The following is a 14501-nucleotide window of genomic DNA, read 5'->3' on the forward strand; positions in this document are numbered from 1 at the left end:
TATCTATATCTATATCTATATCTATATCTATATCTATATCTATATCTATGGTAATGAAAAGAGTACTTCCACTAAGTCTAGCACGAGTAAGGAACACAAACTGGCATAAGGTGGAAGAGAACGTTTTGAGAAGAAATTGAGTAGCTGGAGAGGCAAACACTTATCGACCGGGGGAAGACTAACCTTGATTAATTTGGTTCTAAGTAGTCTACCCATGTATATAATGTCATTCTTTGCAATCCCAAAAGGAGTGCTAAAGAAGTTAGATTATTTTAGATCTAAGTTTTTTTAGCAAAGTGACAACCAAGAAGGAAGTATCGCCTTGCCAAGTGGAGTATACTTTATCAACCTAAGGATCAGAGGGTTAGGAATTCATGATTTGGAGCTGAAGAACACTGCACTCCTAAGCAAATGGTTGTTTAAGTTATTAACAACTGATGGGATTTGGCAAGAAATAATCTGAAACAAGTACTTGGGCTCCAAGCTGCTATCCCAAGTCTATTGGGACAATGGAGATTCACATTTTTTGGCCAGTCTCATGAAGGTCAAGCAAGATTTCCTTGGCTCCTTTATAATTAAAGATGGCTCGTTCTGGGTGGACAAGAGGCCTAGAAATTCACCTTCGAGTGAACAGTATCATTGTCTATATAACATCGTTAGACACAAACAACAAACACTAGCAGAGGTTTTTAGTTCTACGCCGATAAATTTCTCATGGAGACGTGACGATTGGCCCTAAATTAACAATTTGGAATGATCTATTGTCTCGCATTGCTAATCTCAGGCTCACTCAAAAACAAGATGTGTTTCACTAGAATTTGAACCCGAAAAGCCAACTCTTGCTAAAGTCACATTATTTGGCTTTGATCCATCAAGATGTCCCAAACTTTTTTTGCGAGCAAAGATGTCCCAAACTTTAATAAATTGATTTCAATAACAAAGGCCCCATTGAAGATAAAGATTTTTATGTGGTACTTTTGAAGGGGAGTTATCTTAACAAAAGATAACTTAGCAAAACATAAATGGCAAGGCAGTAAGAATTGTTGCTTTTGTCATAAAAATAAGACAATTAAGCACCTTTTCTTTGAATGCCGATTTACACGGGTCATTTGGGGTTGCATACAAGTTGCGCTGAATCTCTCCCAGCCTCGTAGTATTCCTCATCTCTTTGGGAGTTGGCTTCCTATGCGTCGCCAGCTCTTCCCATGCAGCTTACATGATTTATCTGTAGGATGGACTGATTGCAGTCAAATATAGAAATAAATCTGCTAAATATATAACTTGAACCATGGCCCCCCAGGCGTCCCTGCAAGGCTCACGTTAGAATCCGGATCATACTTCAACACTAGTCATCACCATCCTCTACATCAACCACCACCTCAGCAGCCTGTGCAGCACCCCCCCGGCTGAGCATCTGGTTCAGAAACAGAACACCAAGCAGGCAGCCAACACAAAAAAATGTCAGTTCATCAGAAAAGGCAGTCAGGTATTATGGCTGCTTGATTTCATAGTTGTCACAAATCAAACATTCAGTTTATGCCATGGTTGCTCACCAATCCTTCTTATTCTTACAATGGCATCAACTTTCTACACACACCCTGACAAATTATGCGGACAAAAAACATGTCTTCGGAGATGAGGAACAGACCTGCATCTGCGATGGAAAGAAGGTCCAGCCAGCCGACACACTTCCATCAGATGTTATGCAGACTTTCAGTCCTTCATCCTCTGACACTAGTGACCTATAGTTTTTTCCCTTGCTGGATGAGGTGGCCTGAAACTACATAATAGCAGAAATGATCAAAGGTAAACTTTCCAACCATAATGAACAGTACTTGTCAAACCCCGAGGTCTTGTAGCTGCCTCTCCAAAACTCAGATTTCAAAATCACAATGGCTGCATACCTGTTTTCAGTTAATGTGTCGCCAGATTGCCCAATCTCGACACCAAGGTACAGCATAATGCCATGTTTTTGGTTCCCTTAGTTTAGGCCCTGGAAATGGAAAATAATGTGTCTAAGATAAAACAATAGATACATCTTTATCTGAATAGGGCTAAAAACAATATATAGCTGAATAAACCACATTTGAGAAGGCAATGAAGAAAAGAAAAATAAAACCTACATACCTTCAAATGGGTTTCTTGAATGAGCATGGGATACATCTTTATCTTCGAGGCCGTCAAGCCTCTGTTGGTGGCATGAGTAAAGCTGCTTCATATCTATGGCCGGGCAATATTTGATCCTAAGTTCACGAAGTGAAAGGTAACTCCCATGATTACCAGGTAAGACTGCAAGGCGGTTACAACTCTCAATTCTCAGTATCTGTAATAATGGCAGGTCTCCTATTGACTCAAGAGACTGCAACTTGTTGCAGTGATCAATTTGTAATTCCTCGAGTGCATCTAGGCTCCCTGACACATAACAGAGCTCCCCACAAATTTGGATCCTTAATTCCTTTAGGGTTGGTGGTAAATCTGGAAGTTCTACCAGGTTGCCACAATCAATTATGATTAGATTCTCAAGTGCATCCAAGTGCCCTGACACAGAACGAAGCGCCACACAGATGCCGACCTGTAAATCCTTGAGGGATGGTGGCAGGTTTGGAAGTGTCACAAGGTTGGCGCAGCGAGCAATACATATAGCTTCTAGGCATGTATGAGATCGTGATGTAGATGTCTCAGAATTCTTGTCGTCTCTCCAAATGTGCTCAAGTCTGGGGCAGTCACATACATCAATACATCGAGACAGGGGAAGCATGAAAAGCTCTTTCAGACTGTCACAATTGAATATGTTTATCATGTCTAGATACGGCAGGACTTGATTTGTTGTTGTTTGTATAGGTTCAGCATTTTTCTCCAGTGTGGCCCCTATTAGGTTGCTACAGTTAGAGATCCCCAAATTCTTCAAAGAAGCCATGCTTTGGAAGATTTCCTCTGGCCAGTAGACCAGAAAGTCACATCCGGTAATTTCCAAACAAACAACCATTCTAAAGCATTTCCATGCATCAGAGGAGAAGAAAAATTGACAGCCCTGCAAAATAAGTTCTGCCAGAGACGATTCATGATCCTGATTGACCTGTGGTGGTGTCTCTTCTGTGTCACGGACGCACAATTGTAGCTTGGACAGTGAGGACATGTGCCTTGATACTACTGCTGAGGACAGAAGCACCTTGTCTTCATCCAGCCTCATAACCTTGAGCTTTGGTGCTTCAGGCAGACTAGTCAACTTAGGACAGTTTTCAATATCAAGCTCCTCAAGTACAGGAAATGCCAGTTCATCTTCTTTGCCTTCTGTTGCCACCCATCTCTCCAAACTCTCCAAATCGTGTAACTGGAGTTCCTTTAGTGCTGGAAATGGCATGGATGACATATCACTGCACAGGCTTTGCAATTTGTTCAGCTTTTCTAAATGAAGAACTTCAAGAGCTTTGAAATGGCTGAACCAAGGAAATTCCTCACACAACATACAACCAAGCAGACGGAGCTCAGTCAAGTGCTGCAACTGACTGTGATCTGTTATCCACAATGGTAACCTGTTGCCTTTGTAGTTAACTATCCTTAGCATCTGCAGACCACCATGAGGTTTAAGAGCATGCAACACCTTCTGATGGCAATCTTGCACTGGTTTCTCTTGACCTTCACTATTCCATTCAAGTGATAGATGTGTGAGTTTCTCTTTATTTTGAAGACTGGCTGATTTTGCAAGTGCTTCCGTTGCATTTTCCAGACAATTTAGCTCTAACTCGCCACCAAGGTTTAAGTTTTGTAGTTCTCTGATAGTACTGCAGCCCGGGCAAGCACCAACAACAAAATATGTTATAGTCTGTAGAGAAGTGATCTGTCCCAGTCCTGGAGGCATGCACGTCAATGACTTGCATCCATTAGTATAGAGGTGTCGGAGGCTTGCCATATACTTCATATCCTTTGGGAGCTGGCGAAGTTGTTCGCAATGAGAAAGGTTCAACGTTTGTAGATTATACAGTATGCTTAAATCTTCAGGAAATTCCTTCAGTTGCAGATTTCCTGATAGATTAAGATACCTTAGGTGCTGCAATTGCCTCATTTCAACTCTACATAGCTCCATGTGAGGAAGGTGCAGTGCTCGCAGTGAGGTGTACTTTGATATATGTCTAAAGGAGCCATAGTCTGTACAGAATAATGTCCGGAGAGAAGGAGATTCTTTCTTCAAAAAATCATTGGATTCATGTGACCAGAACAAGTGCCGAGTAATAGGATTTTGCAACAATTTCTTCATGCTTGGCTCATCAACTATAGTGGCACATTCTTTCCCCGCAACAGAAAGAGCAATGTCATGCATGAGATCATGTATTTTGCATATGGTTCCGGTACGAAGCTGCAACCTTTCTCCGTAATCAAACGGACTTTTTTGCTTCAATTCTCCAAAAAATGACCTCCAAGTAAGCTCCTTGAAAACTTCTTCTCCTGCAGTCTCAGGATGTTCATCTTCCCGGACAGGTATCAAGTCATGTGCCATCCAAAGCTCTATCAACAGTTCCACAGCAATTTCGTAGTTTTTGGGAAATATAGCACATAATGCAAAGCATTGCTTCATATGTGATGGCAGGTCTTCAAAACTGAGCTTCAGCATCGGTAAGATCCCAGTTCTTTCGTTACAAATGTTACTTTTGGTAGATATGTCCTTCCATTCTTTCAAACTTTTTCTGGTACTCAACATAGAGCCAAAGACTTTGGCAACCAAAGGAGAACCAGCACATCGGTCGACAATCGTATCAAGAATGCCAACCAGCTCATCACTATAGGGATTTTCTAAACTGAATGCTCTACTTTGTACTATTTCTTTCAAATGCTTGTTACTCAGTTTTTCAAGATTGTAGGATTCAGATGCTCCAATGGCCATAATTCGAGCTACTTCCTTATCACGTGTTGTTGCCAATACTGTACTGCCCTTATCACCTTGCTTGAGGCAAGTCAACAATTTTTCCCACTTTGCCTCATCCCGATTCCATACATCATCTAGCACAATTAGGTACCTCTTTCCATTTGTTAGTTTCTGGAGATTCTTCAATGCATTTTCACTACCTTGATCATTTTCATTGGTCTGGCAAATTCTACTTGCAATATTAGCAATGTCAAAACTATCTGACACAGAACACCATCTCTGGAGCTGAAAGTGCTTCTGAATTGCTGGGTCATTATAGACAAGTTGGATAAATGTTGTCTTGCCCAGCCCACCCATCCCAACAATTGGTAATACCAATAGGTCCATTTTGCTAGCTTCATGAAGCAGTATCCCCACAATTTTGTTCTTCTCTTTGTCCCTAGATCTGCTGACAATATCCTTGTCAGAGTCAACCAAAATAGAATCTGAAATCCGCCATGGCTTTGATGCTGGAGCTTGCTGCAGGTGACTAAAGCCAAATGCATTCATTTCGGTCACCAGGACCTCGATGGTCTGCACAATCTTGCGTAGCTTCTTGCCCATCCTGTAGCGAAATACAATAGGATTGCGATCCACAACCTCCATGCTGAGCTTGCTGTGGTGCCCCTTCTTCTTGGCTTGTCGCCGAAGTGCCTCGTAATTGAACTCATCAAAGACGTCATTGGCCTCATAGGCTACTGTCCTAAGATCTTTCAGCCAAGCTGCTACTCCGGGTCTGAAACCTCCTTTCTCCTCTGCATCCTGAATTATGTCCAAGATTGCCGGCAGCTTGCGCTCCAGGATCTTACGCTGCTTCTCCATACCTTGCATCACCTTGAACTGGTCCATCAGGTAGTTGCATGCCTTATTCTTCACCATGGAGAGCAGTGGCCCGACCACTAGCTCGGCCATTGTTGGTCGCACACGACGGATGATAAGTCCTAATAGTATCTTCTTATGTCCGTACGCCAAAGACAAGCCCACACTCTCCTGCACATGACCAACAGAACTACTTATAGTTAGTCTCACTGCAAGTAACGAGCAATTACTTGTAAAAAAATAGTGGCCAGTGAAAGAAGCGGATGGACTTACCAAAATCTGGCTTCAAGTAACTTTGCAGCGGCACTAGTTGGGTTGCCTGCTCAATGACTGAAAGTTGTGAACTTGTGCTCCACCACAAATGAGCTTGCCACCTCCATCTCTTCAGCTTGATCCTATTCTGATGGCAACAAGAACATTCTCCTTGTACGTAAAAATTGGTCTGATTCTCTTGGTTACAAGAGATGAAGCCAGATTGATTCCTTATCTAAAAAATAAAAAAAATATGGGAAAACAGAAGTGGATGGACAGAAAAAGACTAATATACCGAACACACCAATGGAACACACCAAAATGTTTCTGTTTTAGCTTCAAGCAAACAGACAAGAAAGAATGTCTGACATATTTATGTTCTGAAGTAATGAAACTAATGAAAACTGAGTACATATAAACTAACTTAAATAAATCCTAGTAGATGATTCCACTATTCATAAGGGCACTGAATATCAATTAGCTGGCAAACTGATCAATTGAAGTACGGTGCAATATAAGAACAATGAGATGCACGCTGCAACAGATTACATCAAACAGACATGGGAGAACCTAATTTTTTACAATTTGGCCATTATTTTTAAAGAAAATTCTCTTTTAAACTTCTGAAAAATTTAAACTCAGTTTTGGACCCAAGGGGTCGACGCCGTGCTTCATGGCGTCGAGGTTAGACATCACGGCATCGAGCTCCATGGCCAGGCCCAGCGCTGCGTGGCGGTTTACGTGGAAAAAAAATCCTCATCGGAAAAAAAAGCTCGACGCCACAGATCATGGCGTCGAGCTCGATGCCGCAGATCACGGCGCCGAGCTGTTCAATCCAAAAACGCCGACGCCATCCTCCTCCCTGCCTACCGCGCCCACCTCGCAAACCGCCGTTGCTCGCCCGCCCGCCGCGCTCGCTGTTCCTCGCCCGGCCGCGCCGCGCCGCGCCCGCCGTGCCTCGCCCGCCCGGCGCGCCGCGCTCGCCCCGCCGCGCCGTGCCCGCCCGCCGCTTTCTATACAGGAGGGCAGCTTCTTCCATCATCAGCATTCCGACACCAGCTCGGCGGCGGCTCGCCTTTGCCGTGGTTCCTCGCCGCTGCCGGGGACGAGGAAGAGGAGGAGGAGAAGATGGACATGCTGTGGGAGGACTTCAACGAGGAGCTCGCGAGCGTGCCGCCGCTGTGCCCGCTAAGCCCTGTGATCAACAAGGGATCAGCGCTGGCGATGAAGGAGGCGGCCGGCTGGCTCGGTTACGACGGCGACATGATCGTCGTCGACCTGGAGAAGCACGTCAACGACAAGCATCCCCGCCGCCCACATCCACAGGATGACGGCAGGGTGGTCCGTCGCCGGAAGTGGAGCCTGAGGCTGATGCTCAGGCTGCTCAAGAAGCTGTTCCTGGTCAAGAAGTCCAGGAACCCGAGGACTGCACCTGCACCCATCTGATCTGATCCTCCAAGAAATCAATGGCGGATGAGATGAGTGATACAAAACAGAGTAGTAGTGCGTGTGAGCGTATAGTGCTCTATACAAGTTTTTTTTTTGAAGTTTTTTTACTTGACGTTTCTCTCTCACCAGCTTGTTTGTTTTCCCTCCTCAAAGTCGTCGTGTTTTTCTTGCCATCGATAGTACTGTCCTACTCCTAACTACCTGTGTTTTGACTCTGAATTCTATACATTGTTACTTTTGTTAGCATTTGAATTCCTCATACGTTTGTTCTTTTAATGGTCGAAATGCAGCAGCATTTGATCCATGTTCATCAACCAGAGGACGTTGAATCAAAACTGTGCACGGAAAATTTGACATCCCAGCGCATTCTTTTTGGGAACATGGAGAGGAAGTAGGCAAATCAGATTGAACAGCTCGCCTTGTGCTTACTTGGATTGAACAGCTCGGCGCCGTGATGTGCGGCGTCAAGCTCGACGCCGTGATCTGTGGCGTCGAGCTCGGCGCCATGATCCACGGCGTCGAGCTTTTTTTTCGACGAGGATTTTTTTTTGCCACGTAAACCGCCACGCAGACGCCACGCTGGGCCAGGGCATGGAGCTCGACGCCGTGATCCACGGCGTCGAGACGTCTAACCTCGACGCCATGAAGCATGGCGTCGACCCTCCGGGTCCAAAACTGAGTTTAAGTTTTACAGAGGTCCAAAAGAGAATTTTTTTAAAAAAAAAGATCAAATTGTAAAAAATTGGGCATGGGAGAACATGAAAAAAAAATGACACCACATACTATTTCATACGTGATTTCTATATGTGCATCAATGAAATTATGGTTTCATGTGTCATAATAGTTCATGGTTCCATCAAATTATATGATGTACCAAGTTTTTGTATGCACCAGGAATGCCATGCTTATGTCCGGTATGCAATTGATGCAAATAACATGTCAATCACATGATATATTACCATAGATTCCATGCTAGCCGGTGATGCTAACAACAAGCAATTCTTTAGAGTTGCATCTCCAGATAAAAAAGTATAATTATTTTGTGTATTTCATAAAAATTACAAAATCTTACAATAATCAAGGTAATAAGCATTTGGCAAAAGTGGAAACACCTAGTATTCTAGGGTCAAGCATTAAATTGTCTTAACACTTAAGTTACACAGAGGAAACGCCATTAGTAACCTTGTTATCAGTTTTATTATACACCAAACCAGGAAAAAAGCTAAAAAGCAGGTAAGTGCAGGTAGAAAAAAATTCCTGATGCTCTTTGCATCCAATTAGAATCTTCATTAGATGAGAGCAATGTATATTAAATAGGGTGCCACATAAGTAAAATTGCTGACTTGGCAGGGTCATTAAATGAAGAAAAATTGCTGACTTGGCAGGGTCATTAAATGAAGGAGTTTCATTAGATGAGATGTAACCCGGTTTCTCAAAAAAAATAAAAAAAATGCAGGAGTCTAGATGTTAGCAGCCATGTTTCAGTGACCGTCTTATTCCCAAATGGAAAAAGTCTATTTTTCCTCTCAACTTTCACAAAAGTCTCCTTTTCCACCCTCAACTCCAAAACCAGGCAAATCATCTTCCTCAACTTTTTAAACCATGTATTTTTCTGTCTAGCAAGAGAGATATGCTGCCTACGACATACATACAAATGACATATGTATATTGCAACATATATAAAGAGAACTAGTATATATATATATATATATATATATATATATATATATATATATATATATATATATATATATATATATATATAGTGTTATTTATTCTCCTCAATGAACTACGCACACAAATCAAGCTTTATTTCCCTGCTTCAAAATTTATAGGACAAATATATAGATTGGATGTAGTAAGCACCTTTATTTTTTAGAATTACATAGTACAACCAAGATGTAAGCACCTAAGAATGATGTCACGACAAATTAACCGAGCAGAAACAAATATGGGCAAACGAAAGAATCATATGGACTAACCAAGATCAATATTTGGATGGCTTCAAGTAATTTTGCAGCGGCACTAGCCGATGGATGTGAGCTTGTGTTCTACAACCAAAGTGCCTGTCACCTCATCACTTCAGCTCGGTCCTTTTTCTGGTGTGAGCAACTACATTCTCCTGCGTGTAACCAAGAGAGTAACTAGTGAATTAGTCTCACCAGTCACCACAAAGGACGAGTGATTCGAAAAATTTGGCAAACCAAAGAAGCAGATGGATGGGCCAAGACCAATATATGGAACAAACCAAAATGTAGCCGTCTTAAGTTCATGGAGAATAGACACGAAACATTCTTTCTATATTCTAAATACTGATAAAGAAAACTAAAAACTTACACAAATTTTGAATGACAATTTGATGAAAACTTGGCAGATTCATTTAGACGTCACTTATTCAGGTATGCTTTTTTCCTCGAACACGCTTAGCATGTCTGCATATGTTTCATTAAGAGGGAGTTTCAGGTATTCAGGTATGTTTACTGTTGGGCTTTATCTGTGCATAAATGTGTAAAGGCCCATGGCCTATATATGTACCATGTATATATATGTAACCTTAAGCAAAGACTAGAATCAAGAGTTCCAGAAATTTCATCAAATATCGACATGGTGTCAGAGCCAGCGCTGGAGGCGACCCCCTGCTTCACCTGGTCAGCGTGACAGCAGCCAGTGGCCTGTTGAGAAGAGCAGCAAGGCAGGAGCGGCAGGTGAAGCAGAGGGCAGCAGCAATAACCTTGCTGGGCAGAGACATCAGGCGAGGCTACGGCGACGGAGCACGAGAGGAAGGGTGCGGCCGAGCGTGCGTATAGAAGAAGAGCGCTGCGTTCCTGGCTGAAGGTTGGTGACAGCGGCTAACAACGCAGAGAGGGAACTCACGGCTGGCTTCCAGCAGAGAGAAATCGAAGGGATTTTTGCGGTGCAGGGCAGTGAGATGCTGAGGTGAAGGACGCGGTGGACGTGAAGAGGACGGGCGACCTAGGTGCTGTGACGGCGGTGAGGGCCTTCAGGTGGCGCGGAAGGCGGAGGCTGCTGACGACGAGTCTCTGCTGCCAGCACAGGTCTGTGTGGCTCGAGACTTCTGACGAAAAGGAGAGCTCATGGAGCAGGTTCGTGTGCTTTGTTTTGCTGCTGTTTGAGATCGGGAGTAAAAAGGAGGATTGGACCAGCTGGGGATTTTTTTTTTTGCAATCAGGTTGGTACCCGTTTTTCATTAAGAGAAAAGTAAACAGAGGTACAAAACCCGAGTACGAAAACAGATGAAGGCGAGCAGCCTTAGCACCAACAAGAGAGACCTAAGACTAATGGGTTGACAACAAGAGATTACAGAATAGCATCGTTTTGCGACGTAAGCGCCAGTAGGGCCACCAGCTAGGGATTGAAGGGAGGTGGTGTCAATTTCGCCACCGGTGGAGAGGCAATCACTCAATAGTTGCTAGCTTTAAGGCCCTGTTTGGGAGCTATTGTGAGGGGGGCTTTATCTTTGCATTAGTGTGTAAGGCCCATGGCCTATGTACCATGTATATTAGTATATGTAACCCTTGCAACTCTTTTTCTTTCTTATTAATATATAATGCCAGGTAACCGGATCTTAAAAAAAAAGTATATGTAACCTTAATCAAAGACTAGAATCAAGAGTTCCAGAAATTTCCCTAAATATTGATATTTATTTACAAACAGATCAACGCAGAAGTTACCTAAAAACTAAATCAAACAAGTACTTGGCGATTATTCCACCATTCTAAATGGTACCAGATATCAATTAGGTTAAAAAACTGATCAATTTTTAGCATGGCTGCCCTACACACGACCAATCAAGATGCACACTGCAACAGGTTGCATAAAAAAAGACTGACCCATACACAATTGATGAAAACAACAGGAATCAGGTAAATGAAAATTATATCTTGGGTTGTATTCAGGACAAAACTAATGTTATAGCAGTAGTAGAATCTATATTCTTGTTTTGAAGACCGATCAAATTAGTCGGACCATCAAATATCATAGGAAAAAGAGATATTGAGCTGCGACGTTGTCATACCTGGAGAAAACATGCACCACGCAGTAGCTGCAGCACGCGGGAGAAGAGAGCAGAACAGAGTTGCAGCCACACCATGCATCCAACAGCAGCAGAGTTGATGAGGAGCAGCAACAAGTTATGTATATAAAGGACTTCAGAACTATATTCGGAGGACGGACGGGCGACGGGAGCCACGGATTTCGCGAGATGACCTTTTATATATAATAAAGGACTTCAGAACTATTCGGGAATATGTGGGCCTGTTAATATTAAACAAGTTATGTCTACCACGCTTCGAATCAAAACGAGCTTTCTTCCACATGTGTGCAACTTATGTCCGCTGCCAACGAACAGAAAAAGGAAGGAGACAAGCATGCTTCCATGGTGTGCTTAGCTGCTGAAAAAGAAATGGTTCTAATAGGAGCATGGGAGCACATGATATGTTCCTAAAGAAACCGTACCGATGCAAACAATTTCTAAAAAGAGAAACTCAGAATTCTACAATTGCTTTCGTAGTCTACAATCAGAAGAAACTGATTTTGCCATTTCTTAGAAATAAAAAATTGTTTTTCTGAGAAATTCTTCGAATGTTAAATTGGGCTTCATTGTCCAATAGATAAGAAGCAACTTATCTAATGGGACAAGACTTAGGCCCCCGTTTGGTTTCTCTTGCTAAATTTTAGCTAGCTAATTTTAGTTACTCTTGGGTGACTAATGGAACTAAACTATTTTAGCTCCTTTTAGTCACTGTGTTTGGAGCTTTAGCTACTAAAGTGACTAAAATTTAGCTAGCTAAAATTTAGCAAAAGGAACCAAACAGGGCCTTACTATGGTTTGTGGGCCGCATGTGCGTGATTGTGGGTTGCTTTCAGGTACATCTCTTTTTGGAAAAAAAATTAGTGGAAAATGATCTATTGATCAATGACCAATCCTGTGCAGTGGCCAGTGTGCCTACACCAACATACAATTCTAGCACCAACGGGCCCACCAGTGAGCTTCTATAAACATGAGCTTCTATAAACAAGGAGAGCTCTCAGTGGTGGAACCAGGGGGCTAGCAGGGGCAGTGCCCCCCCCCTCCCCCTCCCCTCCGAAGCCCAGGCATTCCTTTAAATACCTATATAAATATTAATATTTATAGTACAAGAAATATTAATTTTACTTTTTTTTTCAAATGTGATGATTTTGGTAAGAAATAGTATAATACTTTTTAATTTTTTTTAAACATATAATTATGTATATTTTGTCACACTAAAAAATACAGAGCTTTACTTGGAGAGGATCAGATTGCTGATCTGATATTAGCTGTCGGCAGATTCTAGAGATAGCAGACACTAATTGTCGCTCCCGTAAGAGCTTAAGCTACCTAGAAAATTTCAAAATATTGTGGTGCAACTAATTACCATTCCTGTAAAAGTTCTAGCATTAGAGTGCAGAAATTGACTTAATTCAGTTCATATTCTACTATCTCTAAAACCATCCTCTATTTCTCTAAAATATTCAAAGATATTAAACCTGATAATCATGGCATTTTACGACAACCTCTGTTAACTGCCGGCCATTTTACGAGACAGATGGATTTGTGACTGTCTCGGTTAATAAAAGGACACCAGCGCATTGCTTCACAAAATTATTTGTGTATAGTGCTAGTAGCTCAAATTACCACTAGTGGATCCAAATAGACCTGCTAATTAATCGTTGCAGTGCTACTAATTATTAGTTCTATTAGCATATTTAAAGTTGCTAATAGGTGATAATGGTTCATATGCATCATCATCTCACTATACAACCACCTTTTAGCAGATATACCCAAACAGCCAGTGCTAAAAATTAACAGCTATTAGCTTTTAATGTTAATGGATCCAAACATGTCCTATACTATGACAAGCTACATGTATCTAAAAAAATCATTTTTAGCATGGCATGAATAATTCCATCACTATGTGCAGTGCTACCCTGAACGCGCCGCTGGGGCCACCGGAGCTCCGACCCGTCACGGTCAGTATGGAATAGATCGGCGGACGGCGGCATATGAATGGAACACGTAACATACCAAAGCGATCTTTGGTTTGAGCCGTGTCTAACCAAAATTGTCTCATTTAATTTTCTACTAGTGTGATCACTGTAATAAGGTATTAAGCCGCGGTTAAAAACTATTGGATCGTTTCCACAACGAGCTAAAATGGGTGAAGACAGTAATAATTAACTCCCGATCCTGAAATAGGTACAATTGTTATTACGTCTTTTGTCAAATAATAAATTTATTAAATTTATTAAAAAGTATCAATATATACTATATATATGTATTCAATAATAACAAATCTAATGATATATATTTAGTATCATAGATATTGTTTTTTATATAACCTGGCTAAATTCAGACATGTTTTGCTCATTACTTTATTATTAGTCTGCTAGCAGAGTTGCAGTCTTTTTAGGAGAAAGAGAGGTACTATCATATGTGCGTGTCTACGATTCAACAGTAAATGTACTAGTATATTGTCCGTGCTAACGCTACGGCGATATTTAGAAAAAAATTACAAAACTAAAATAAATAATAAAATTAAAAAACAAACCTACCCACTAACAAAAAAGTCTATATGAAAATTACAGTACTTTATTTGGGAATATATATTTGATTTTAACAAATGCTATGTAGAAAAGTTGAGAAACACAGCTGATCTATAAATGCTCATCATTTGTTTTATAACCTTGGTAACGAGTCCATAAAAAATGAGATACTTATACCTTCCTTACTGGACAAACAAACAAGAAAAACAAAATTGTAGAGATCGATTAAAGAAATAATAAAAAAAAATCCCAAACAAGTATCATGCATCTTCTACAGCACCGCACTTGAGATACATATGGATTAGAGTACGTTCTCCACTGCCACCCTTCCAAGTCCACACGTGCATGCACCCACCGTTCAAGCTCCAGTGACCCAGCTCTGCACAAGCCGTTAACAAGGCAACCATGGTCACTGCGTCATTCTTGACACGCGCCTTTCTCATCCTCCAGAACAGGTCCACCGCCTTTGCTGCCCTCCCAGCATTCGCGCACCCAT

General features: G+C 41.8%; 2 protein-coding genes across 3 annotated transcripts; one reads left to right on the plus strand and one right to left on the minus strand.

Moving 5' to 3' along the window:
- Window positions 919–11576, minus strand: LOC8070218 (putative disease resistance protein RGA1). 2 transcript variants are annotated; one of them, XR_002453243.1, is made up of 7 exons: window positions 11457–11576; window positions 9403–9542; window positions 5993–6206; window positions 2128–5890; window positions 1905–1993; window positions 1649–1780; window positions 919–1414 (listed from the first exon to the last, which is right to left on the minus strand). XR_002453243.1 is itself a non-coding variant. In XM_021461147.1 (6 exons), the coding sequence occupies exons 4-5, from the start codon at window positions 5810–5812 to the stop codon at window positions 1911–1913; spliced, it is 3768 nt and encodes a 1255-aa protein (XP_021316822.1). In that variant the 5' UTR covers window positions 5813–5890; window positions 5993–6206; window positions 9403–9542; window positions 11457–11576; the 3' UTR covers window positions 1568–1780; window positions 1905–1910. The 2 variants fall into 2 exon arrangements, 1 of the variants encoding a protein (XP_021316822.1); XM_021461147.1 differs by lacking the exon at window positions 919–1414 and having other exon boundaries at window positions 1568–1780.
- LOC8082091 lies at window positions 6645–7672 on the plus strand. Its single transcript, XM_021462176.1, has 2 exons — window positions 6645–6655; window positions 6784–7672. The coding sequence occupies exons 1-2, from the start codon at window positions 6645–6647 to the stop codon at window positions 7415–7417; spliced, it is 645 nt and encodes a 214-aa protein (XP_021317851.1). The 3' UTR covers window positions 7418–7672.

Source organism: Sorghum bicolor, chromosome 5, assembly GCF_000003195.3.
Source record: "Sorghum bicolor cultivar BTx623 chromosome 5, Sorghum_bicolor_NCBIv3, whole genome shotgun sequence".
Taxonomy (NCBI): domain Eukaryota; kingdom Viridiplantae; phylum Streptophyta; class Magnoliopsida; order Poales; family Poaceae; genus Sorghum; species Sorghum bicolor.

Coding starts and splice junctions, on each gene's coding strand:
- LOC8070218 (XM_021461147.1), bottom strand. CDS start 5,812: ATGGCCGAGCTAGTGGTCGGGCCACTGCTCTCCATGGTGAAGAATAAG. Junction 1,994..2,127: donor TTCAAGAAACCCATTTGAAG/GTATGTAGGTTT, acceptor TTCCATTTCCAG/GGCCTAAACTAAGGGAACCA.